Genomic DNA, 24,541 nt, shown 5'->3' with positions numbered 1-24,541 from the left:
TGCTTGTTGATAGACAAGTAGATAGTTATTTCTGTTGCGAAGAGCTGCTTCGACCCCTTGGAACAGGCTTGGAGCCACTTTCAGAGCGTCCATGTTGTGTGACCATTAATCTGATTTGGAAACAGCCAAGAACAGGATTCCCAGACTTGTCAGGCTAACTGGCTGTCCTTGGCAGATCACCCCCTGCACTGCTCTAACTTGACAGGAAAGTTATTTAAAATTTGGAAGAGAGAAAAATCCGTTAATGTGAGATACATAATCTGGTAATTTAGCAATGATGTCTATAAGGAAAGATGCCAAATGAGGAAACAGTCTGATGGTGTGCACTCATCTTCCCAATTAATAATAGTCATTGACACGTCTGCTACAGGATGGAAGAAGGAAATACTCTCTTTGCGCTGCATTAAGCCGGGAGGATTCATCTACAGTTTAAAGTTCTCTATTTGAGGGAATACCAAAGAAACCCCATTATCTAGGTGGGTTTTTTTAAGGGAGGGGGTAAATTTTATTTGAGACATGACTCTCAATTTGAAGGATAAAATTTGTAGCATATGGTGATTTTTGGTTACACTTTGAGTTTCACTAGGTTTCTCTTTAGTGTATATTTTTGAAGCTAATAAGTCCTAGTATTCATCTTATATTATCCCGACTTGATATATAGTCCTTCTCCCACCCTCCCCCACCCCCATTCAAAATAAATTTGGGAACGGAATCAGTGGCTATGAAAACGTACAACCTAAATTTAAAAGGGAAATTGAAAGAAGTGTCTCCGAGCTCCAATTTGTTGCCGGGGCCTTTATGGGACATCAACTCTGACCAGGCCAATAAGCAGAGCAAAATAAGTCAGAAATTTTGTTAACATTTTGCTCTAAATGTTAATGGCAAATTCGAGGCTGTTTACAAATCTACTTAAGAGCCAGTACATTAGTAACTAAAATTACCAATCCGTTCTTTGCTGCCCCTGGAAGACAGACGCTTGTAGAGAACATATGCCAAAGGCACCCATTATGTTTTTAAATATTGTCAGAGACGCCAGGCATTTTATTGATGAAGGTTTTGTTCCTTCTCAGAAAAAGAGAGAGCCTGCGTGATTCGAGAGGAGTGTGTATCAAAAAGAATGCTGCCGTTGTTTCTTCGCATAGCACTTCTTTCTGGAAACGGTCTTAGATGATACGTGAAGATATGTGTTTATGTATGTGTCAATGTGTGTGATTTATCCACACGTAGAGTTTGTACCAACTAACATGTACAGATGTTCGTGGTCTAGATGTGCTTGATTTAGGGATTTGTCAGTATCAGGGCGTTGTTAGGGGAGATGAAGAAAGGATGCGTAAGTGGGGGGGGTCACATAGGTAGAACCTGGTCTCTGTTTGAACATCAGGCCTGCCATGAGTGGTCTGTGCAGGTGGAAGCCCTTTAAAATAGAGACCCCACCTAATCTACTGGGTGACTTGGCTTTCCAAAGCTCATTTGCTCAGGGAATATTGTATTTGGAGGTTTTATGATTTTTTTCCTTTGCTGGGCTCAAGCGCATTTCACCCGGAACGTGTAGGGACCAAAGTCAGCTACGCGTACATCACAGTAAGTTGTCTATTGATTTTCCTGAATGAAAATGGTCTGAGGCTGCTGCCCACTGGCTCCTAAAGCCTGTGGTGTCTCTTGCTCGAGCATCTGTAAGCCAGAAGGATGGTGTTTCGATCACTTGGGGTTTCCCTTTTTTTCCTCCTCCTGACCTTCCTCCTCCCTCTTTTTTTCTCTCTGCTGTTTCCACAGGTCTTAGAAGGGGATGATTCCCCAGTAATATTCCCTGCCCTGATCCCAGGTGCCGCTTGGCCTCCCTCCCAGGGAAGACTGCTTCTTGTGTGACGCCGGCCATAGAAAGAGACTCCAATGGACTTACACCGGGCAGCCTTCAAGATGGAGAACTCGTCCTACCTCCCCAACCCCCTGGCATCCCCAGCGCTGATGGTCCTGGCGTCCACGGCTGAGGCCAGCCGTGATGCTTCCATCCCTTGTCAGCAGCCACGACCCTTTGGTGTACCTGTCTCAGTAGACAAGGATGTGCATATTCCCTTCACCAACGGTTCCTATACCTTTGCCTCTATGTACCATCGGCAAGGTGGGGTGCCAGGCACTTTTGCCAATCGTGATTTTCCCCCTTCTTTACTACACCTCCACCCTCAGTTTGCTCCCCCAAATCTAGATTGCACCCCAATCAGTATGCTGAATCACAGTGGAGTGGGGGCTTTCCGTCCCTTTGCTTCCACTGAGGACCGAGAGAGTTATCAGTCAGCCTTCACGCCGGCCAAGCGACTTAAGAACTGCCATGACACCGAGTCTCCCCACTTGCGCTTCTCAGATGCAGATGGCAAGGAATATGACTTTGGGACACAGCTGCCATCTAGCTCCCCCGGTTCACTTAAGGTTGACGACACTGGGAAGAAGATTTTTGCTGTCTCTGGCCTCATTTCGGATCGGGAAGCCTCATCGAGCCCAGAGGATCGGAATGACAGATGTAAGTACTTCGGTGCGAGCCCTCCCCAGCCCGCAGTGAGCCCTGCCTTACAGTAGTGTTCAACAGGTCGGTGGCATTTTTCACGCTCCTGGTAATGGGAAGGGCCAACTACTTCCCGTTCGATAGCTGTGGAGTGCTAACATTTACTTGTCTCTTGTCAATGAGCATTGATAGTTTTGGTAGGAAATGTTTTTCTGAGGGTAGCCAGCGGCAAGTTGGCCTCTGCACCGCCTCTCTCCAGGGCATGATTGGCTTATTCTCTGGGGACTCTGGAGTGAAGGGGGTGCCACATGTGTAGTGGCATGAACGTCATTTCGTTAGACAGCGTAGGTTCCCAGGGAATTTGGGGGGCCTGAAAGAACTCCTCCATCCCTCCTCTCTGTGCTCTCCCCATTACGTTTCTCTGATCTCCGTATTATTTTTTAGCTTTTCCATTGTATCCCATCCAGCTGACTCCATACGATTTTATTTTCACAACTCTCAGCCCTTGTCCACATCAGGCTATTTTTCAGAGAAGGACAAAGGTGTCGTCAATCACCATAAAGCATTTCAAACAGCTGTGTTTTCCTTGCGATCGCAAGGCTAGAGAGCCGACTTCTCTTGGGATTTCACAGGTTTGCTGGATCCCTATCCTGAGGCTCACTTTTAGGACTAGACATGCTTGACCCGTGTGACTGCTCCATATTTGATGTTCACAACTATTATTAATTTCTGCTTATGGAACAGCTTTCTCATGTTCTCCAAGTGCCTTGTTGGGCCCTGGCTAGACTCACTAAGAGTTGGAACTAAACCTTTATGTGGAACTTGTGGATTAGGAGTGCTGAACTCTGCAATCTTCTCCTCTGATATAATCAGAAAATAATTGTGTTTTGAAGCTTTTGGGCTGTGGGTAGACAGAGCAGTTTTCTTCAAGCCTGGTGAGAATTTATGAACTGAGGGTGTTTTTCCACCCAACCCTTTGTTCTAAGATTTGCTTCATTTTATTTTCTTAAGAAAACTACATCCGAGGTTTGCTTTCCCCTCTTCTCTATTTTTTGTGCTCCCGTCCTCTCTATAACCACCAACACGAATGCCATTTTTTCTCTTCTCTTTATGATGCCGAGGAGAGTAATAGAGACATTGCAGCTCTCTCCCCTGTCGGCACTGCTTCCTTAGGCTGTCTCCTTGAATTAGGCACTGTGTTAACTTTCCTGCGCTAAAAGGCATCTGCCTAAACCCAGCGTACCTTTTCAATAAAAGTCATCATAAAATCAACCTGCCTTGTAAATCCATCGCTCTTTGGTTTTGAAATATGTTGTGAGTGTGTCTTTTATGTCAGCGTCTGTAAGCTGGAGACCTCCCCACTTAAGGGAGTAAGGCGGCTCTGTGACAGCACAGCTGCCCGTGTGGGCTCTCTCACTTGGCTTTGCCACCTTCTCCTTTTTTGTACAGCTGACACGCGCATGTGCGCACGCGCCCGCGCGCGTGTGTGTGTGTGTGCGCGTGTGTATGTGTTATGATCCTGCTTTTTGGATATACCTGCAGAACATGGATTGGCATTGTGTTGCTCTGTTTTATTTTAGTTTAGTTTAGTTTTCATTTGTCAGTATGCAAGTGATCAAGGCTAGCTGTAATCTGACCTCTGGCTAAAACAGCCCTAGGTTAGGGTGTGACAGATTCTGTTCCTTTTTGTCTCCAAATACAAGTTGAAAATGAAATCCTCTCAAAACTAATATGCAGCAAAGTAACATCTGGAGATCAAGATTCCTTTCTTCTCTCCTAACAAATCCAGCTTGTCTCCATTTTCCTATCTTTTTAGCCCAAACCTGTCTCAGACCCGCAGAGCAGGAGTAAGCTTGTTAGTCAAGTCAGAACCCATAGATGGGGATCTCCATTCCCCTCCGAGTGTCAAAGCCATAACTCTTCTGTTTGCCTGGGTTGCATTGTGTGGTGGTGCCATCCCCTATGGAGATGGATCCCTCACACAGGAATATGCCTGGGTGGAGAAAAATTAAATGAGTCTGTCTCCCAAAGTGAAATGGAATTCTGACCTTGAAATTAATGAGATTCTGATCAGAAGGGTGGGGAAACTTCTTTATTTGAAATTGTAGTGTTACATAAATTGGAGCCTTCTCCTCTTTTATTTGCTTAAAATATCCTCCCTTTAGAGAGTACTTTGTTGTCTCTTTTTTCTCTTACGCAAACATTAAACCTAAAGGCGGGTTTGTGAGTGTCGGATGTTTGTACACCCACGTTATTATCTAGAGTTGCGTTTGTGACTAATCTTTAACAAGAAACAAAGGTGCAAAGTGAAGAGGAGCCGGTTAGCCTGTGATAACCCTGGATCTGTGCTCCTTTCTCTTTCCCTTCCTTAGGTGGGGCAGCAGCCTTCACAGGGTGGTGCTGGGGAGCATTTGTGCTTGTGATTTTGAGTTTTTGGAAGGCACAAGAAACATTTTCCTGTAGGGAAAGGTTGAGGAGGCACTGTGACCAAGTCCGCTGCAGCTTTCTTGGCTCCTGTCATATGCCGACGTGTGTCGGGATATTTATGGTCTGTTTTATGTAAATACATATTTAAGGGCCGTTAGAAGGCCTGATTATTCCCACTAGATGCCTTTCAGGTCCTCCCTACAGAACCGTTTTGAAATAAGTAATATTTCTCAGATAATCGAGTGACAGTATACAGGACTGCTTCCAATGGGAGAGCTTGAGGGGTAGATGGGGCAGCGAGGGGGGTGGGGAGGCAAGAAGAGAGAGGATAGAGAGTGTTCAAAAGAGCAGAGTAGCAGCATTCAGAGGCTTCTGCCCAGATTGCCAAAATTAACCATGTATATTTTAATTTTTTAATTCTTAAAATGTAGAGTTAATTTCTAATGGCATTGACTCATTTTTCAGTCCTCTTCATATACATAAAATAAATTTGTCATAAAATGTAAAAAAATGTTTTAATTACGTTCAACAGTAAAACTCTTAAATAAGCATTTAGCTTTAGGGTTTTGTTTGCAGTAGGGGCGGGTGAGTGGGTGTGTGTGTGTGTGTGTGTGTCCCTTAGTGTAGAAGTTTTATGACTGAGTTTTAGGTCAATGAAAAATCAGTTTTACAATGGAAACACTGACAGTTTTTACTGTCGCAGCCACCCCCTGCTCACACACTGCATCCATATGCAGATATGTCCACATCTGAGAGCATTTGAAAGCAGGGCCTGCAGACATGGTATAATGCACACATGTTCTTTCCTTAAATCTGGGTACTGATAGCAGATTTGTGATTAAATATGCATTTTTGTAGAAAGAAATGTAGCTACTTGGGTAAAGTCTTCTCTCTCCTAGTAGATGAGTCCGGCTTGCTCGCCTGTTCATCTACCTGGCATCACAGGTGATCCCTAAGGTAGGTGTTGGGCTCTATGGAAAAAAAGAAGCCTTTACTCGACAGGACTGACTTATTTGCCCTGGAAAAGGGGAGAAGTATTTTGTGAGAAGCTGTTCGTGGAGGATGCATAATTCCCCAGGAAGGGGACTGAGGTAACTCCTGTTTATTGTCACCCCCTGAACCCATTTCCAAGGCTCCTTGTCCAGGGAAATGATGCTAAAATTTATGGACCAATTACGAATAGTCCACGTGTCTTACAGATGAAGTGTCTACAGATATGTTTCCCAGGGCTTTTAAAATAAACATCTCCTCATTAAGGAAACTTTACAACAAAAGGGAAGATAAGTATTGTCTGCTGCCTTGTGCTAGAATCTATACATTTATTACCCCCTTAGCACTCTGGCTCTGATCTCCTGCATTTCCTGCTTGTTCTCTGAGGGCCACCCCTGTTCCTAGATTCCCGCCTGGGTGACACAGTCTTTGGCCGGCCTCTCAGCCCAAATTGGAGTTGGCTAGTATGCATGCTCACCCCAGGGCTGAAAGGGACCACAACAGCCTGCGTGGAGTGATGACTGACCCTGCCTTCTGGCTCCCTTCAGGGGTGGGCACTGGGCACTGACCGTAAGTGGCCCTCTTTCCTTGGCCCTTCCCTGTGGTCGGGCAGATTCACAGGTAGGCAGGAAGCCAGGTTGCTCACAGCAGCTCCTGAATGTTCTATTTTGCTCTCATCTTTGATATGTTTGAAAAGTCATTCTGGGTCCCCAAAGCCCTGAGTAGGAGATGGTATTTTGTAATTTGAGATGTGTCTTTCTAAAGGAATGTATCATTGCAGACCCTATGTCCTAAGAATCGAATCAACTGAGCCCAGGTAGACCCAGGGCAGCCCAGAAGGAGGAGGGCCAGCTACATCATGGGGGTGAGGCGGGTTTTAGGAGGGCTCTGGGACTGGGGCAGGCAGGGACCCTAATCTAGGTTTTAAGGAGAATTGCTCTTGCTGGGGAGAATGTTTGGGGCAGTTCCCAGGTCACCAGACTGAACTCTTGGATTGTAGCTGGAGCAGATGACCAGTGTGAAAGGGTCAGCAAATCGCCAGAGCGAGATGGGTCAGGTGGTTTCCTCTGTACTGACTGCCCAGACCTAGCCTGATTGTCGCGCTCAGCTGCTCCCAGGGTGCTCCCGGAGTCCCTTTTCTCCTCCCCCTCCAGGGGGTAGGGGGTGGGGGCAAGAACTCCTGTGATGTGTGTGGTTGTTTCTGGTTGTTCACTCCTGACACAGTCCTGGAGACTCCTTTTCATGTTGCTGGGTTTAATTGTCTTGTTGGGATAAAGAAATGTTTGCACAGCTAAAGTGGGGCCGGGCTGGACGGGAGCAGTCCCTGATGGCTGCAGAGCCATCTGGCCTGGCTTGGCTTGGCTCGGCGCGCCGCTCGCCCGCCCGCCCGCCCGGCGGCTGGGCTCGCTCCCGCTCCCGCTCTGTTCCCCCGTCCTCGCTCCACGCCGCGCCGCTCTGGTCGGCGGCTGCCTCCTCGCACGGCCGGAATGCCTAATCACCATGGTGAGAAAACGGACACCGCAGCCGTCCTCCCTCCTCGCCTCGCGCCCTCCCTCCCATCAATTGTCATGCAGAAGTGATCCGGGCTGCCGTTTCCTCGCGGCCGCCAGCCAGCCCCTCGCCGCTCCCGGCAGAAGGGTGGCTGGTAATTGATCGTTTGGGGGAGGGGGCGCGGAGAGGCGGCCCGGGGGAGGAAGGACCACAGAGTGGGCACCGTTGGCTCACTTGAAAAGGACCCCTCAGCCTCCGCCGCCGAGATGGCGTTCAATTGGTTTCAGAAATGTTGGTGACCTCGCCGTCGCTCGGCCGGACTTGGAGGCGGCGGGAGAACTCGGGCGCTGTCCCTGGGCAGGGGAGCCCCGTGCGGCCGCGGGGACCCGAGCGCCGGCCTCGTCCCCCACCCCGCCCCGCCCCGCCCCGCCCTCCACGGCCCGCGCCCCCAGGTCGCACTAAGAACCGAGCCCTCAGTCCGTTTCCTGTACGTCGTCTGAGCCGCAGAGAGAGTGTGGGGACCGAGTGAGGGGTAGGGAGGGAGCGTGACCGGGGAGGGGGCACGCCCACGCGGATGTCGGGTGATGGGGGACCGGGCAGGAGGTGCAGGTGGGCGGGTGGCGGAGTGAGCAGGCGAGGGGAACACTGCGCGGGCGTACGGGGGTGGCCCCTGCGCGGGGAGGGGGCGTGGGGTCCGAGGCTGGGGGGAGGCGGCAGTGGGAGGAGGGAGTGGCGCGTTGATGAGGGGGGATGGACGCGTGTCCACACGCATCTGGATCTCGGTTTTCCCTGGGCGCCCGAAGACTTCGAGGTTTCTCCTGTAGATTCGAAATGTTTTCCCCGTCTTGCAGTTCAAATCTGCAAAACGTTCCGGGGAACGTTTCCCAAGTCCGGAGGTTCGCGAATCGGCAGGATGGCTGGTATTCGGGCGAGGCGAGTCGCGGTCGCCTCTGACGGTCGGAGGCTCACAGCCAGCACAGCGGGGCTCCTTAAAGTCCGGGCAATTTCTGGAACTCTTCCCACGGGAAGTTTTCCGGGGCTGCCTTCCGGTCAGCAGCCCCAGGTTGATTATTTGGTGGCCCTTTTTTGTTTGAAAACAAAAAACACACATTGTATCCAAATAACAAAAGTTTCTCTCCCTCCCCACCCCCCTTCCTCATGAGGCAGGGAAGAGGAAACTGAAAAATAGAATTATATTTTTATATTGGTTTTTCTTATTTTTAACCCTTATTAGCTACAGCCATCTGGTTGATAAATAGCACACGTTGAAATGTAGTCTTTGTAAATACTCGGGATTTGGTGTGACAATACTTTTAATAGAGTTAGATTTTTGTAATGGTTTTTCATATTTTTAACTCTTATTACATCCATCTGGTCAATAGATAGAGCACATGTTGGAATGTACTCTCTATAATTACTTGCGATTTGGAGTGATGATACATTTTATTGTGAAATCTACACGATTTTGACACCAAAATAACAATAATTTTTGGATTTGAGTATTCTCTTCCAACAGTTTAACACCATTTCTCGGTGTCCTTTTACCCCTTTAAAGAGAGATGAACTACAGACTTAAGAATAACTTACTGCTATGTAGTAGCTACAATGCCTTAAATTTTTTTAAAAAATACCATTTAAATTGTGGCATTTGTGGTTGAACACTAGAGTGTGTTTTTATCCTTTGTAACCTCAAAGTGTGTGCTACAGGATGGGAATTTGTAAATATCTCTTTCTTTGGGGCAAGGAAGAGAATTTTCCGCAAAGGAACTCTCACCTACTTCGTCTCTTACGCCTTTTCCAGGAAAAGATCCTGAATTGGGACTGTGAGTTTAGGCCTGGAGAAGTGATAGGCTGTGGTATGAATGAGGAAACCTGGTGGATGCTGAGTAAATAGGAGTCGTTCATCTCCTTCCAGGCTTACCTAATGCATCACACTTTTTTATTATCTTAATCACATTTTAGTTTTAGTGTTAAAAAAAATTTTTTTTCCCTTTGGTGCCAATCACATCAAAGAGTTCAGTATATGTTAGCTGAGTATTGAATACATTGATGGTGGTGATTATAATCTAATTTTTCCTCTACGTTTTCATCAATTTGCCGCCCTTCAGCATTGCGCTCGATAGTATCTATGAGACTGTGCTATCATGAAAGGGTAGAGGTTTGAGGAAAGAAAGAAAGAATTTACTGATGCCCTGAAGTTTGATAATGACAAAGGTATGTGGGGAGTTTTTCAAGACGTGTGCAATTACCTTTCTCAAATATAGACTTATTTTGTTGATTATTTTGGGTACTAAAATCTTCCATAACTTAAAAAATAATTTAAAATTTGCTCTTCTCTCCTAACTCTCTAGAAACCTAAGATTGGAATGTATTCCCTTCCCAAATGTTTTCCCACAGCGTTACATCCGCTATCGTGGAGTCCACAAATACGGATCTGCTTTTGGTGTGTATTTTAGAAAGAAAGTTCTTACCTACATCCTGGTTGAAGCTGGAGACACACAAATGATGTGGGGGTTTTGTAGACACATATAACCATCTGGCACTTCAGACATTTGACCGTCGGTTTTCTCTGTGGAATGCGTCTGATTGAAGATGACCTAGAGGAAATGAAAGTTGTGTTTTTGGAGGGAGACATGGTGCTGCGTCCAGTACATTCTGTGCAGCAGACGCGGAGCTTTAGGAACGTCTAGAGCTGCGTGTGTGAAGAAGGAACCTTTTGGTATAGTCTCATGAGAAATCAAGCCCAGTAAGCCTGAGTGTGACTCACCAGACGAGGGTTGTCTTTTTCTACTGAAATTCATTTGCAGGCTGAGACTTAGGGCTTTGCATCCATCTTAGAGGAGCAGACAGTCAGAAAGCTGTAGGGAGGGGACAAGGGCCAGCCCTGGAGAGACCTTCGCTTTATTTTCAGGTATATGATTCCCATTAAGGTGCCAGCTAATCCTATATTGCTCTCATTTGACCTCGCTTTTTGGGGTTTGATTTGAACTGAGTCAGAGTGGCCTAGCATAATAAATACCTGTTAGAGGAATAAATGCTGCATTTTCCCCTTTGAGTCTCAACTTGAAGGTGTTTCAGATCACAGGTCGGGGGCAATATAACATAGCAGTTAATGAGTTCAGCCTCTGGAGTAAAATCCTGACCCTTTAGCTTACTTGCTTTGTAACCCTGGGCAAATGACTTAACCTCTCTGGGCCTCAGTATTCTCACCTGTATAGTGGGAATTATACAATCTTAAAGGGTTGTTGTGAAGGACAGAATGAGATTAAATACACAGATAATGCTTGGAGTAGTTGCTAACTCATACTAAGTGCTCAATTCATAATGGCTGTTACTATTTCAAGGACAGTCCAGTGGCATAATCTTTATTGTTAGAAGCACTGACGTAGCCAAACACAGGGTCATTAACGGCTAGCGTGTATGTAGGATCCTTTCGTACACTCGGGCTTTATGGCAGTGTGGACAGAGGGAAGGAGAAAGGCTCAGAGCCCTTTTCTATGATAGCCAGCTGCTTCACCTCCCTCCATTTCTATCCTCCCACAAGGGTTAGCCCTGGTGTCCCTCTGACCTTTTTCTCCCCTTCATTTTATTTAGAAGAAAGGTAATATTAGAATTAAAGAAACTGAGTCTTTGGATCAGGAAGGGACTTGACTAGGGTGAGATGTCGGGGCAGTGGCCCAGGTCAGAGAATCCAAATCTCATCATCTTTTCTTATTCTGGGATTTTGTATTATCAGATATTGTGTGAAATAAAGGGGCCATTAGAATTTGTGTGTGGTGGAGATTTGGGCTCTATATAATCAGATTTGCTGTAATAGTATTTGGCTAGTATTAGAATTCACAGTCCCAGAGTCTCCAGCACGTCCTTAGATTTTAAGTTACACGGCACTTTTCCCCTCTTGCCTATGTGAGAGACATCTGTGAAGCTTCCCCCATCTGTGTGTGTCACGGTCCCACAGCATGATGGATTGTCTCTGCTTGGGGGAGGCTTAGGAAGGGGCTTGAAGGGGCCTTGTAGGTCAGGAGAGAAATACAGCAGCAGGACTGCGCTGGGGGGGCAGCTGGGGAGGGATTAGCAGGGGAAGGGGAGGGCAGGGCTGGGCGGGGCTGGGCCTCTTCCATAGTGTGCAGGCATTCTCCAAGGAGCGAAAGAGGGCTGTCCATTACCCTGAGCGCACAAATAAACTCAGTGTTTTTCTCTTTGTAGGAAGAAAGCCCCCGTGGGGCTTGGGAATGCTCGAGAATGACTCTGCAGTCAGTGGGAGTGGTGGGGAGGAAGAGGATGGGAGTGGGAAAGGCTGACCCTCTGCCTGAGGACTTTGGATTTAAGTCTGTCATTTGAATATGGTAGCTCATATTTGAAGAGTCTTCTGTTCACATATGTGTGTAGCAGAAACAGCCATTGGAGGCCAATTGTCTGATACCTCAGTCCCTAGCAGTTCCTTCATGGCTCCGTTTGAGAGGAGGGGTTCAGATCACTCACTGTTGGGGACAAAATGTCTCTGTAGGTCATAGAGCACCCACTTCTCCTCTCTCCCTATCACTAGTCCTTTCCATGTATGGACATAAAGGTGCATGGGAGGTGGGAAGGGAAATGCTGAACATGTTTAATTTTCAGTTTTTAAAGAAGGGAGGAAAGTCTGGGATTTAGGCCCAAATGCCAAAGCCATAGTTTCGAAGGAATTCTAGAAAAGGCAAGAGTTGGGTCTCAGAGGTGGAGAGAGGTAAGGGCAGTAGCCCCTGCTAGGTAAGAAGTAATCAGCAGGACTGCAGTGAGGGCCTAGGCTTCGGCTTCCTTCCTGAGCAGTAAAATTAAAAAAAAAAAAAAAGGTCCTTAGAACAACAAAAGTCTGGACGCATGGGCTTCCTTCCTGACAGGCCAACCTGGTGGGGCTTCATTCAGACTGAGCAGCAGTCAAGGCTGATTTACGGGTAAGAGATCCCAGACAGACGTGTGGGCTTAACCCTTTCCTAACCACGGAGATGCCCCATTGCGCATGCTGCCGTCTTCTTCCAGCCTCCCGTCATGGTGTGGGTAGCTTTTTATTGTCATTTTTTCTTTACTGAAAGGGAGTACCTGCTGCTGAAGGACCTAAGACCCTCTTCACGAAAAAGCTGGGTCTGTGAGAAGTTGACTGACTTGAAAGAGATTGTTCCATCAAGTCTATGACAGAGCTGGCATGGCGGCTTATGGGTGGTATAAGGCTCAGGCTCTTGGTGACATTATATTGACTTTGGAGTGTTGTATCCATCTTTGATCATGGGAAGTGCCTCCTGGAGTCTGTATTAGGGTGATCCCGTGAGCCTCAGTTATACCTCTATAAAATATTGGTCCTGCAGAAGGAATAGTACTGCTCCATCCTAGGTGTTTATTAGTGGCATTGTGGGTAAAACTATGGCAGAGTAAATGCGGCATGATTCAGTTTCCATCTTGACAGAGAGTATGATGCACTCACTAATTCATTTAATCAATCAACCGGTATTTACTGAGTACCTGGGGATACAGTAATGAGCAAGACAGATTATAGTCCCTGCCTTACTGGAGCAATTGCAGGATGTTGTGAAAAGTACTATAAAAGGGGAAGTATAAAACGCGTGGGATTAGAAGCACGAGCACCTAAGTTTGTCTGAGTCAGGGATAGCTTTCTGTGGCAAGTGACCTTTAAGCTGATATCTGAAAATCAAGGAGTTACTTATTCAAACATGCTAGGTGTGGCAGTTTGCTCTTCTGGACAAAGCATAGCATCTGAGAGTGGAAGAGAGAACTCCAGAGCTGCCACGGATTGCTCATGATAAAGTAAGAATAAGATTTCTCTGTGCCAGGGCCTGAGATCTGACCATGGATCTGTGTAGTACTTCACCCTAGAGCCAGGCTTTCTTGAGAATGTCCTTTTGGTGCTTATGTGGTTCTGAGCCCCAACATCGCATAGGGTCTTACTTTTAAAGTCACTTTCTAAAGATAAGTCACTGTAAAATACTTTCTGATGACATAGGATGTCTTAAGACCCATGAGCACCCAGAACCGTGCTTGGTACAGAGTAGACAGTCAGGAAATATTTGTTGAGTGAAGGAGGACTGTTACCCTGCTGATGTTTAGTGAGGTCGATCAAGGGCCCTGGTCTTTGTGCTAAAATTCATGTTCAGCTCTATACTTTGCCCTGCACAGAGACCTGATAGGTCTCAGAACCTAGAGTGCTCCTGGGCTGTTAAACTAAGCCACATAGCACCCAGGATTCTTGGCAGGATTTCTTGGCAAAGTTTCCTATGGGAGGTGCCTTACTCAAGCTTGACTTTCTTGAGGGAGGTTAGGCGTACATTGCCAAGACTATTGAAGATGGAAAAAAAGAAGGCAAAGCAAACCGTTGTTCCAGCCTGGCACACGTAGGCGTACTAAAAACAGTTCCTTCCAGCTGGGGCCTCGGGACTCTGCCATCTCTGTTGTGGTTTTCCTTCCCCTGGCCTCTTATCGTCATCATCGCTCTACGTCCACAGCATTTCCTGAGCTGTGTGTGGAGCGCTGTGTTCAGTGCTGTTTGCGGGAGAGTCAAAGAAGTAGGAGGCGATGCTTCCTCTTCTCGAGGGCCCGTGGTTAAGGTGAGTAGTTAGGATGTATGTATGAAAAAGAAATGATAAGCCGAAGTCACAGACAGTAAGGGCTCGGAGAGTTCAGGATAAGGAGTAATTTCCAAGGCTGGGTTTTTCGCTTGTGGTAGTGGTTGGTGGAGGAAGGGCAGGTTGGCGGTGGGTGGAGAATGTTATTTATAATGCAGATCCCCAGGGTCCACACCAGACCTCCCAATCAGAATCACAGGGAATGTGGCCTGGAAATCGGTCTATTTGGCACGTAGGTGATTCCTATGCTCCTTAAAGTTTGTGAATCGCTCACCTAGGGCGAGAGTCTCGAGAGAAGCTTTTACAGAGGAGTTTGGCCTTGGACGAGGGGGAGTTAGGACTAGGAGAGTAGAGAGGAAGAGGCTGGGATTCCACTGAGGAGCTCGGGAACGGTAAGCATGAAGACCCTTGGTCTGCTGACGACAATACCTTCTTCTCAGTCTCCTGTCATGAGAGGATCTATCCAGCTGCCTCTAGTTCCCGGCTTGGCCTTTGCTCCTCCTCAGGCTGTTTCCCTTTTTTCCCCTTATTGCTGATCAGCTGACTGGATATGCTCAGACCGCCCCTTTCTCAGTGCAACGTTGTGATCATGAGGTGGCCCAGCGGAGGGCTTCGCGGTGCTTAGCCAGATGTGAGGGAGGCCAGTGCGCGCTTTGCTCCTTGGGCCCTGGCCAGCTTGTCTTCTCACTGCTGTTATACTGCCCAGAAGGGGCTGCCAGCCTCCCCTCTTTGCTCCCCAGCCCTTAAGCTTTCTTCTTATGCTAAAAGGCTCATTTGTAAAGAAATAGGGTTGGGGGGTTAGGGGAATCTCTCTGTGGCAGAATTAGTCACCAACATCTGCAGACTGGCTCTCTGCTTCAATATTTAACCCTTCTGGGGACAGCTGCCAGAGGGTAGAAGGTTAAATGAACCGTGAAGAGGGGCGTGGTCCTCGTTCAGGTGGCTTCAGACAGTCGTACGCTAGAGGATGCTCTCGTCAACTTTGCTAATAGACTCAGGGGGTAGTGTCCTTTTCTCAGTATACTTTCCCTTTTGTAAACACTCATCACTTTGTGTTGTAATTATTTGCCTAATTGACCCTCCTCTGTGGGCCCATGTCTGTCTCCTTGTGTGACTCCAGTGTTTCTCCTCAGGTAGCACCTAGCTTAATAAACGTTGTTGTGAGAATAAGTGAGCCCAGGATCGCTGTTTCCTTGGCTGAGCTGTGCTGAGCAATGCCAGCTGGCTCCATCCACTTTGACATAGTCTGAAGGACCACACAGGGTCCTCCACAGGGCTGGGCACCTCCTGGCACATTTACAAGTGGGAAGCGATGACTAGAAATAGAGGTGTTGGGGACAGCTCAGTGGTAGGGCAGGAGCGCAGAGCTGAGCTCTGGCTTGTCATTCACTAGCTATGCAACTTTGGGTAAATCACTTTGTTTCTCTGAGCCCCAGCAACTCATAAAATGAGAGGTGGTGAATAATCCTTGCCCTACCTTACAGGGTTGTTGAATCAGAAAAGATAACATAGATGTGTTTTATAATCTGAAAGTGACCATATAAATGCCCCCACCCCCCACCACCATAGTTAACACACAGACAGTATATCTATCCCCTTCCAAGAACTTGTCTAAAGAGCAGAAGGGTTTTAGGAGACTAATGGAGTTTATGAAATACCTGAGTGTTCAACCTAGAGGGAGCCCTCTTACATGCCGTTTCATCCTTGGAGTTGGGCTCCAAAAGAGTCTGCATTCCCGGACACTGGCTGCAGAATTATTTCCCTAGGTGGTTTGGGACAAAAGTTTTGCAGACTTTTTGAGGATGTAGGCTGGCTGGCCACTTTCTATACAGATCTGTGACTTCTCAGCTGAAGTTTTCTTTTGCCAGATTCCCACTGAAAGGAATTTACCCTCTGCCTTTCTTCTCTGCAAAGTTCAGAGCACCTTTCTTTTTCGGTTTCCAGGGCCAGTGACTCTCTTCCTACTGTGTGGAGGGAAATGTTTTGGCTCTTCGGCATAATGCCTCGGCCTAAGGAATGATGGGCAGAATCGAGATGTAGAGGGCTTTCTGCCCCAGAGCCCTTTCCTCAGCGGCAAGAATAGCTACGCTCCACGCTCCACGGGCGGCTATGACAAGATGAAGAGGGCCGTGTCCGATTTGCAAGGATTTGGAAGGGCTTGCCCTTAGGCGAGATCTTTAGAAGGCAGAGCTGGGCCAGGCAGATTGGAAAGAGCAAGCATTTGAAAAAGGCTTTACTTGTACGGTAAACTTCATTGTGTGATTATTTAATAGACCATTAACAAGCAGATTCATTAACAAGATCTTAATTAACAAGTTCCAGGGTTATTCCTCCAACTTCCCAGGGGAACTGTTCTCCTCCTATTTAGTCCCAGAGACTTCCTATCCTCCTTAAACTAACCATACCAGATGCATTTAAATTCAGCCTTTTTATTGCAAGTGAAACGACTGTGGGCAAAGGCAGGAGCAGAGCGCCACCCCTCATAAGAATAGCTACCACCTTTTGAGAGCTTTCTATGTGCCAGCCACTATTCTGAGTGCTTTACAGGTAGTCATTTATTTAATCCTCGTAAAATCCCTATGAGATAGGTGTTGTTATTATCTCTATTTTACACATGAGGAAACTGAGGCACGGAGCATTTAAGTAATGTGCCCATTGCCACAAAAGCAAGGAATAGCAGAGCTGTGATTCACGCTGAGGCAGTCTGGCTCCAGAATCTTTGGGAAGGAGGAAAACTCCAAGAGAGGGAGGATATGGGTCAGATTCATGAGATAACAAGAATAAGAACAGTTATTTCTGTCTGCTCACTCTGTGCCAGACCCTGTTCTCAGCATCTCATGTATGCATGTCAGGCTGTGTCCACACTCAGAGAAACTGTGGGAGTCTTGTAGTGAGGCAGCCCTTAGGACAATCTGTTTTGGCCCACTTACAACGCTTTGTCACCCTACCTGCACTGTGAGTTCCTTAGGGTGGGGACTATATCTTATTCATCTCTGTTCCCAGTATCCAGTGCATTGCCTGGAACTTGGTAGTTATGATCTCAAAAAAAAAAAAGTTTGTCAAACGTCCTCTTGATGGGAGGGGGAAAGGTAATTTGGCACCTGCTGACTCCTCCTGCTCTTCGTGGTGCGGTGTCTGCCTTTGGGATGCTCAGCACTTCATGCATATAGTGGTTCAAGAAGAGCTAACTCAGTGAGACAGGATAGATGCTTCTAGTCTTTCTGGGCCTCAGTTTCCTCAGGGTCAACTGAGACAATCTCCTAGATTGTTATAAGGATTAAGTGAGTTATGTAAAATACAAATAAAATCTTAAGAACAGTGCCTGGCACAAAGTAAGCCTTCAATCCATGTTAGCTATAATCCCCATTACGAGGGCTTGGGCACAGATTTGAAGTCTCTTGAACCAGGTTCTTCCCCCGCCTTTATTCTTGATTACATTACAGGGACAGTGACTCTGGCGAGCCCTGAGCTCTTATGGGTTTGTGCAATTTGTGACAGGTCTTTCTATAGCAGAAAAAAATTCCTGATTGGTATTAAGGAGCTGGCACCTGTAATCTTGTCCTTTCTTCTTGGCTCTAGTTCAAGGGAGGCTGGAGCAAGGATGACTAGAGCTCACCTGATGATTCCCCTTTTTAACTACTAAAAGGCATAGGGAGGAGATAACTAGAATTCTACACTGAACTCCTACCTGGGGAAGGACAGTGAGCCATCAGGCTTTATTTTGGGATAAAGAGCTTGGTTAGTCTTGTTCCTGGCCTCTCCCTTGCCAGCCACTCAGATAGCAAGGCTGTGGACTCTTTGCCAGCTATGTTAGGGGAGAAGATAAGGAAGTGGCAGAATGCCAGAGTCATTGGGAAACTTGAGCTAGGAAGGAACTGTTGCAGGTTGCCTTATTTTTCTTATTTTCTAATTTCTAATTTTTTTTCTTATTTTCTAATTTCTTACATGTGTTTTCTCCTTTATCCTAAGGAAAAAAATTACTTTTTTCCCTATTCAGATTCTCATCCCATCTGTACATTCTGCAAATGCTCTTATCCTCGATCTCCATTTGAAGACTTACAAGAGCGTCCCTTCTCATGGCTGGCTACTGTTGCTCCCACTCCAGCATCCACCCCCTGCCCCATCATCTTTAGTTAATGAGAGATGCTTATAAGCCCCCAAACTGGCCTCCCTCTCCCCAACTTAGCATCCTTGTATTCTTTCTAAGTAGCTTGGCCATAATATCACTTTCTTTAGCGGCATTCTAACTTCTAAGAAGCTTAATAGGCAAGGAGATTGTGGGGTCTTTGACTTTCTCTGAGCCTCAGCCCTAAGTGGTTTATTCTATTAAGCTGATTCGTGGTGGTGGATAGAGCTTTGCTGGATAAGAAGTTGGGGACGGAGTGGGGGGTTGCAGTTAGAGGAACAGGCTACTTTCACTCCCTCTTCTACTGTGCCCCACCCTCCAACCCATTCCTGCCCTGTGATTCTGTTTTTAGAGCTCAGGAATGAAGGGAGTGGTGATGGAGCTAAAGAAGTTTTCTTAGAGGACTTAAGAAGTTGGCTTTTTTTCTTTTCTGAGCTGCACTTTGCTCCTCACCTCTGCCCTCCCTGCCCATTTGTTCCTGCTCTTCAATCAGCCACTTTTTGATTTTTCCTTCCTATCTTTCCTTCCGCCCCTAGTTTTGCCTCGACTCCAATTCTAGCTACAGTAAAAAAAAAAAAAAAAAGTAATGAATAAAAATTATGAACTATTGATTCAAAAGGAGAAAACCCAGGTGTGGAATATAGAAAAAAAGTAACAGATTGAATTCTAACAAAGGAAACAATGCAGAATTCTTCCCGATGTTTTTTTCTTCAGAGTTATGCCACGATGAATTTATTCTTTCTGATATTTTGACCCAGATTAAAGGTTTTCAGGCTTCCCTATTAGCATTCTCACTTGGTTCAGGAGGGCCAGCAGGTTGGGAGAGCGGGGGAAGAGTGTCTGGTTTTTATTGAATCATGGTGAGCTGCAGAGAAACTATAAGAGAAATTTGTGAGCAGGAAAAATGAGGTAGTTGGAGAAATAAGGGAAGGGAATCAAGAGTGTGAGGGTAGAAAAAAAATGCAGGACAATCTTGGCAGAGAAGGCAGGAAGAAAACCAAAAGGGACCAGAGAGCTAAAAAGAAGGAAAGAATTCCTAGAGACGATGGAAATTTGAAGCATTTCAAGGAATTATGAATACTTTGATGACGTGCTCATTGTTGACGAAGGTGTGGGGAAACAGGGCCCTGTAGACATGGTTGGTGGCAGTGTGGAGTGGTGTGGTTTCTTTGGAGGGCAATTTGGCGATTTCTATCTATGAAAATTTTAAATGCAAATATCCTTTGATGGGATTCAACTATAAGAATTTATCCTACGTATATTTGCTCAAGAACATAAAGATGTATGTACTTTACAGTGTTATCTGTAATTTGAAAAAGCAGACGCAATCTAAAAGTATATTGATAGGGAGTTGGTAGAATAAATTATGATACATCTATATAATAGAATTCTATGTAGTGGTTTTAAATGAGTTAGGGCCATATGTGCTTATATATAAAACAAGATACAGAGAAACATATGACCACTTTGTATAGAAAAGAAGATACATACATACATGTATCCTTATATATGCATATAAAACTTTTGGAAGGGTACAGAAAAAATTGTGAATGTAGATTCCTTTGAGGAGAACATAAAATAAAAAGCATTACTCCTACTTTCCATCCTAGTCATACTCTTCGAAGGAATCATACTCCTAGGGAGAAAAAGGAAAAATAAAATCTTTAAAAAAAATTTAAAAATAAATAACAAAGATTAAATCTTGGAGAGATGAATTGCTAAGATTGAATGAGACCTCTAGTTCTAGAACTAATTACTAATTGATCCTGTTTCTTCCAAATGGCCAAGTGGGATGGGGTGTATAGTCACAATTGCTGAGAAAGTGATTTTTTGTTTGTTTGTTTACAAAGTTAGTTTTCTTCTCTGAATTAGTTTGTAAAAAGGTTAAGTAATGGTTATTTCAGTTTCACTATCCAAAAAGTACAGACTGGTCAGGGAGCTATATAGTGAAGGGAGTTTAAAAATGAAAGAGACTTAAAGGTGGTCAAATTCTTGCTACTTTCTTCAAGCAAGCAAGATGGGGTGGACAGAGAGCAGATGTGAGGGGTAAGCGGAATCCCGTTTAACCAGCTCTGTTTGTGGCCATTTCTATGAGATTTTCCCCACAAGTTGGCACTATGGACAAATAGGAGCAGGCCACAAGTCTTCATCCCTAGCCATCCTCTCAGTGGGATCTCTTCCCTCCTCATGCATCGTTGGGGCTGGTGGTGACCATTGGCTGAGTTCTTTGCAGGATTAGGGTCTAGAGAACACAGACCTGCCATTGGTTCAATATGGTCTGTGCTGATCTATCTTTCCACCTCTGATAGTAAGAAATTGTTAAGACCAAGTATAAGAAATTTTCCCTTTGAGTTAATTTACATCCCAGCCAAAGGAAGGCAAACTTTGTTTTACCTTCCCATGTAGTGGAGGGAGATCTCTAGGCCCTGCTCCCAGGTGACCCTGGCACCCAGCTCAGAGGTGTGAGCCTCTCCAGTACTGGATACAACTGAGGACTTCATCCTTCTTGGAAATGCCCCTCCCTTGGCTTCTGGAACTTTATACTCCCATTGTTCTTCTCCTGCTTCTTCTTCTTGTCTGTTCCTGTAATACCGTTTCCCCGTATTACAGCACTTAAAATTTTTTTATTGTGATAGAGAGTGAAGTGTGCACTGATGGAGGCAGCAGGGTGCTATGTTATTCTGTAGAGGAATTTTAAATCAATCAACTAAAATTTGGTCTACTTTTTAATACCACCGTGTGCTGGCAATGCTAAACAATGTCAGCTATAAAATATTTCTCCCCGAAAATATCTTTTGCTCGTCTAATTTCTAAAAAATTTTTATGGTTACTCTTGAGTTTTAATATTAGGTATCTAAGTTTCAAGTCAGCACGTTTAGTATTATTTATTCTTTAATAAATATTGTATTCTATCAGGAAGAATTCTATAAGGAGATCTTCCAGTTATACCGGAGGCCCTGACATCTGCAGACTCCATTCACTTCGAGAGTAGGTGCCCAACAGTTCAGAAACAGTTGAGCTCCCTGAGGGCACAGTTTCTATCTCCACCTCCTGAGATACTGCACATTCCTGCATGTGAACAGTAGATTCAAAATAATGAGATCATATTACTTGTAAAGATGAAAAAACAAATTGTTATTTCAATTCTGCCATTCTTTAATTGTGTTTAAATTTTGAAACACTGAAAGAAACTGTGAACTTCAAGTGTGACATTTTGGTTCGGTATGTGCAAATTTTATTTTGTCTAGTTGATAGTTTATTAAATTACAGTATCTTTAAAAATACATTCTTGTTAAATTGTTAATCGTGTATGTTAAAACTAAAGAATTAATTAAGAAAATGATATGACTGATTGTGACATTATTTATTTGTCATAAAAAAATGATCCACTGTGACAAAAATGCCCAGTACACTCCTAGAGTGATGCTGGAATTGAAGTATGAGTGAGGAGCAGGTGACAGCTACCTAAGGGTTTGGGGAAAGGGCATCTTGGCACATTTCAGGAGCAGACAGGTCTGAGGGCTGGGATGGAGTGAATTTGGGGAATGCGGCAGTGGGTGAAATGGAGAGGGGCCAGACCCCTGTGAATCTTTCAAACCACAGAGAGTTTGGATCTTATTCTAGGTGCAACGGGAAGCCGCAGAGTGTTTTAAACAGGGAGAAGTACCATGTTGCGATTTATAATTTAAAATGATTACTCCAGCTGCTGCTTGAATAACAGATTGGAGCCGAGAAAGTGTTAGTAATAGAAGACCATTGTAAAAAGGCCATTGCAGAAGTCAGTGAGGAGGAAGGAATAGTGTCTGATACTTTTTGAAATATCCACAATGCCTTTCCCATAGTAGTTAGTAAATACTAAATGAATATGTTTATAAAAACACTAAGTGCCTTAAAAAGAACCCCAAACTGCAGTAGAGTAGGTGCTGAACAACATGGTGTTAAGCCAAGAACACTGACCTCGGAGTTCAACAGATTGGGCTTTCGCTGCAGCTCTTGTGCTTACCAGCTGTGCCACTTTGCAGCACGTGACTTAAACTCTTTGAGCCTCGGTTTCCTTGTCTTCAAAATGGGAATGAGCTGACACACCTTTTGTGTTTTATTGAACAAATGAGATAATGTATTTATAGCATGTTCCATGGAAGCCACTCGATGAATGGTGCCTCTTATGGTCAGCAGGACAGGAGATAGTGGTCCAGGAAGCTTTGAAGTGGTTACGGCCACGGGGAACAAGGCATCCGGTGTTCCCTAGGATGTCAGGAACTCTTTGGACTTTTTCACAATGGAGATTCTGTCTCCTGAATCCAAACTTTTGCTGGCCTTTGAGTAGGTGGATTTTTGAGTCTAAAGAGGAAGAAATATAAGAAGAGAGCTTTGGGAAGAGAAAGAGTTCCAGTATTGTCTCTCAGCTCAGTTCTCCCCCTGATTTTAGGAGGAGTCAAATCTCCCATCTCTTCATTTCCAAGACGAACAGTGAAGTCCTAAGATATGTGCTTCCTTCACACACAAAGTAGCTACTCCCCGAAGCAGGTTTCCAGTTTTCTCTGCAAAAAGCTCCCTGGGGCCCAGGGAGCTCTAGTCTTATTCCTAGTTAAATGCCTTGAATAAGGATGCAATCATAGCTGTTTGGCTCTGTAAATCGTTCGACCCTCCCTAGAGCGGCCCGGCCCGGGCCTCTGGGGCCCCAGCAGTGACCATTCTGAATCTGTGAGGATGAGGTGGAGCTGGAGACGACTGTTATGTTTAGTGGGGAAATAGCTCCGTCTTTGGAGGTGATATATTTTCTTCTTAAGGTTTTCTTGTCGAGATGTATGTGTGTGAGTGAAAGAGAGAGAATAAAAAGAAAGAGAAAAAAAGGCCCAACAGTGTACAAAAACTGTTGGCACAAAGGCCAGGGGAAGCACTTGCAAGGGAAAACAAGGAAGTGATTTGCCCAGTTTAAATCCCACTTGAACCGTGTGGTTTCTGAGTCCTGAACCTTTTGAGGTTCAAGTTGAGTGCACTCTCGACAAAACGTGATTTTCTGGTTCACATCAAAAAGGCTTTAAAAGACTTCCAAGTCTTTTCCTTGGGACATCAAACAGATCTCAACAAAGCAGGTTGCTGATGAGATGCGTGCAAATGACCAGATTAAATTCTCCTGTGAGGATTAGATTCTCCTTAAGAAGCAGGCAAAGTTGGGGACATGGGAGACACGGCTATGCCAAAACATCCTTGCACACGGGGCCTCCGGAGTGCCCTGGTGCCTGGTTACCCCCATTTACGCGCAGTACCTCCCCGGGCCTCGAGGCTGACCTTATTTGTTATAAGGTTCACATAGGAGTGCCCAGGGAATTAGAAACTGAAAACAAACTCTTCTGTATTCTCTATCTTGCCTAAGGCAACACTTATGTCCCCCAATAAAAGGTGTAAATTAACTTAGGAAAGATAGGTCATTCCTTTGAAAAATTGTCGGTTGTCTTGATGGCTTAGAGCAGAATTTTGCTTATTGAACCAGCCTCAATCTTTAGAGAAATAAGGACTTAAATGTCTGCTGCCTTCTGGTAAATGGGCTAGAAGACTTTGGGATTTGTATAGCGAACCAACCAATGCAGTAGAATTTCTCTTACCCAGCAAGTGGCTGAAGATAAAGTCAACTGCATAGACCCAGCTGTGGGTGGGTCGACTGCATGAGCACAGTTTCTGAGCTGAGCAACTAAAATAGTAACGATTAACCTTAAGGAGGAGCAACTCTGAGGCCAGTCTCCTCAAGAAACCATAATTAGCAATTAAAATATATTTAAAAAACTGTTCCAACCAGCAGCTTCTAAATAAATAATTGTCACTGCTGATTGAACTCGTTTTATTTCTCTGTGTTTTTTCTTATCGTTCTCTCCCCCTGCATAACTTACAACCCTGTAAATGCCCAGTAGCTGTTAATATGATTCTGTCAATACGTTTACCATGGTGACTTGGGCTGTATTTGGCGAGCATTTGAAGAAATCAGTCACTGGTTGGAGGGAGGAAAGACAGGCTGTCGATATCCAGGGAGAAATGCTAATAACCCTGGTGACAAATCGTCCTCTGGATTCTCCAAGGGTTAAGAAAAACCACCTCTTAGACACATGGAGCTCAGGGCTAAGTGGTGGTGACTTGTTAGGAAGCACAGACGTTAGCTGTCACGGACCTGCAATGTCCTTTTCATTGTCTTTCTTTGCACCTCTCAAAGCCACAGATGAGTTTGGGAGACAAATGGGCCTGGATTTGAGTCCTGATTCCCCTGCTTTTTAACTGTGTGACCCTGAGCGACCGCCAAACCTTCATTTTCTCATCTGCAAGTTAAAGACTATAATACCTAGCTTCGTGAGGGAGTGGGGAAGGCCTTACACAAAGGCACTATTCCCTGCTTCGCAAACTCTTCTA

At 45.4% G+C, this 24,541-nt stretch overlaps 1 protein-coding gene across 9 annotated transcripts in view; it reads left to right on the top strand.

Moving 5' to 3' along the window:
• The window catches only part of RNF220 (ring finger protein 220), a 218,831-nt gene that overhangs the window by 5,052 nt on the left and 189,238 nt on the right, over positions 1-24,541 (top strand). For all 9 annotated transcript variants that reach the window (XM_070609831.1, XM_070609835.1, XM_070609834.1 and 6 more), the window contains exon 2: positions 1,774-2,515. In XM_070609831.1, coding sequence (XP_070465932.1) covers positions 1,891-2,515 — 625 coding nt within the window. In that variant the 5' untranslated portion in view covers positions 1,774-1,890. The remainder of the gene's footprint in view (positions 1-1,773; positions 2,516-24,541) is intronic.

Source organism: Equus przewalskii, chromosome 2 (assembly GCF_037783145.1).
Source record: "Equus przewalskii isolate Varuska chromosome 2, EquPr2, whole genome shotgun sequence".
NCBI lineage: Eukaryota > Metazoa > Chordata > Mammalia > Perissodactyla > Equidae > Equus > Equus przewalskii.
Note: the sequence above shows the minus strand (reverse complement) of the source record. Positions and strands in the feature narration are given on the sequence as shown.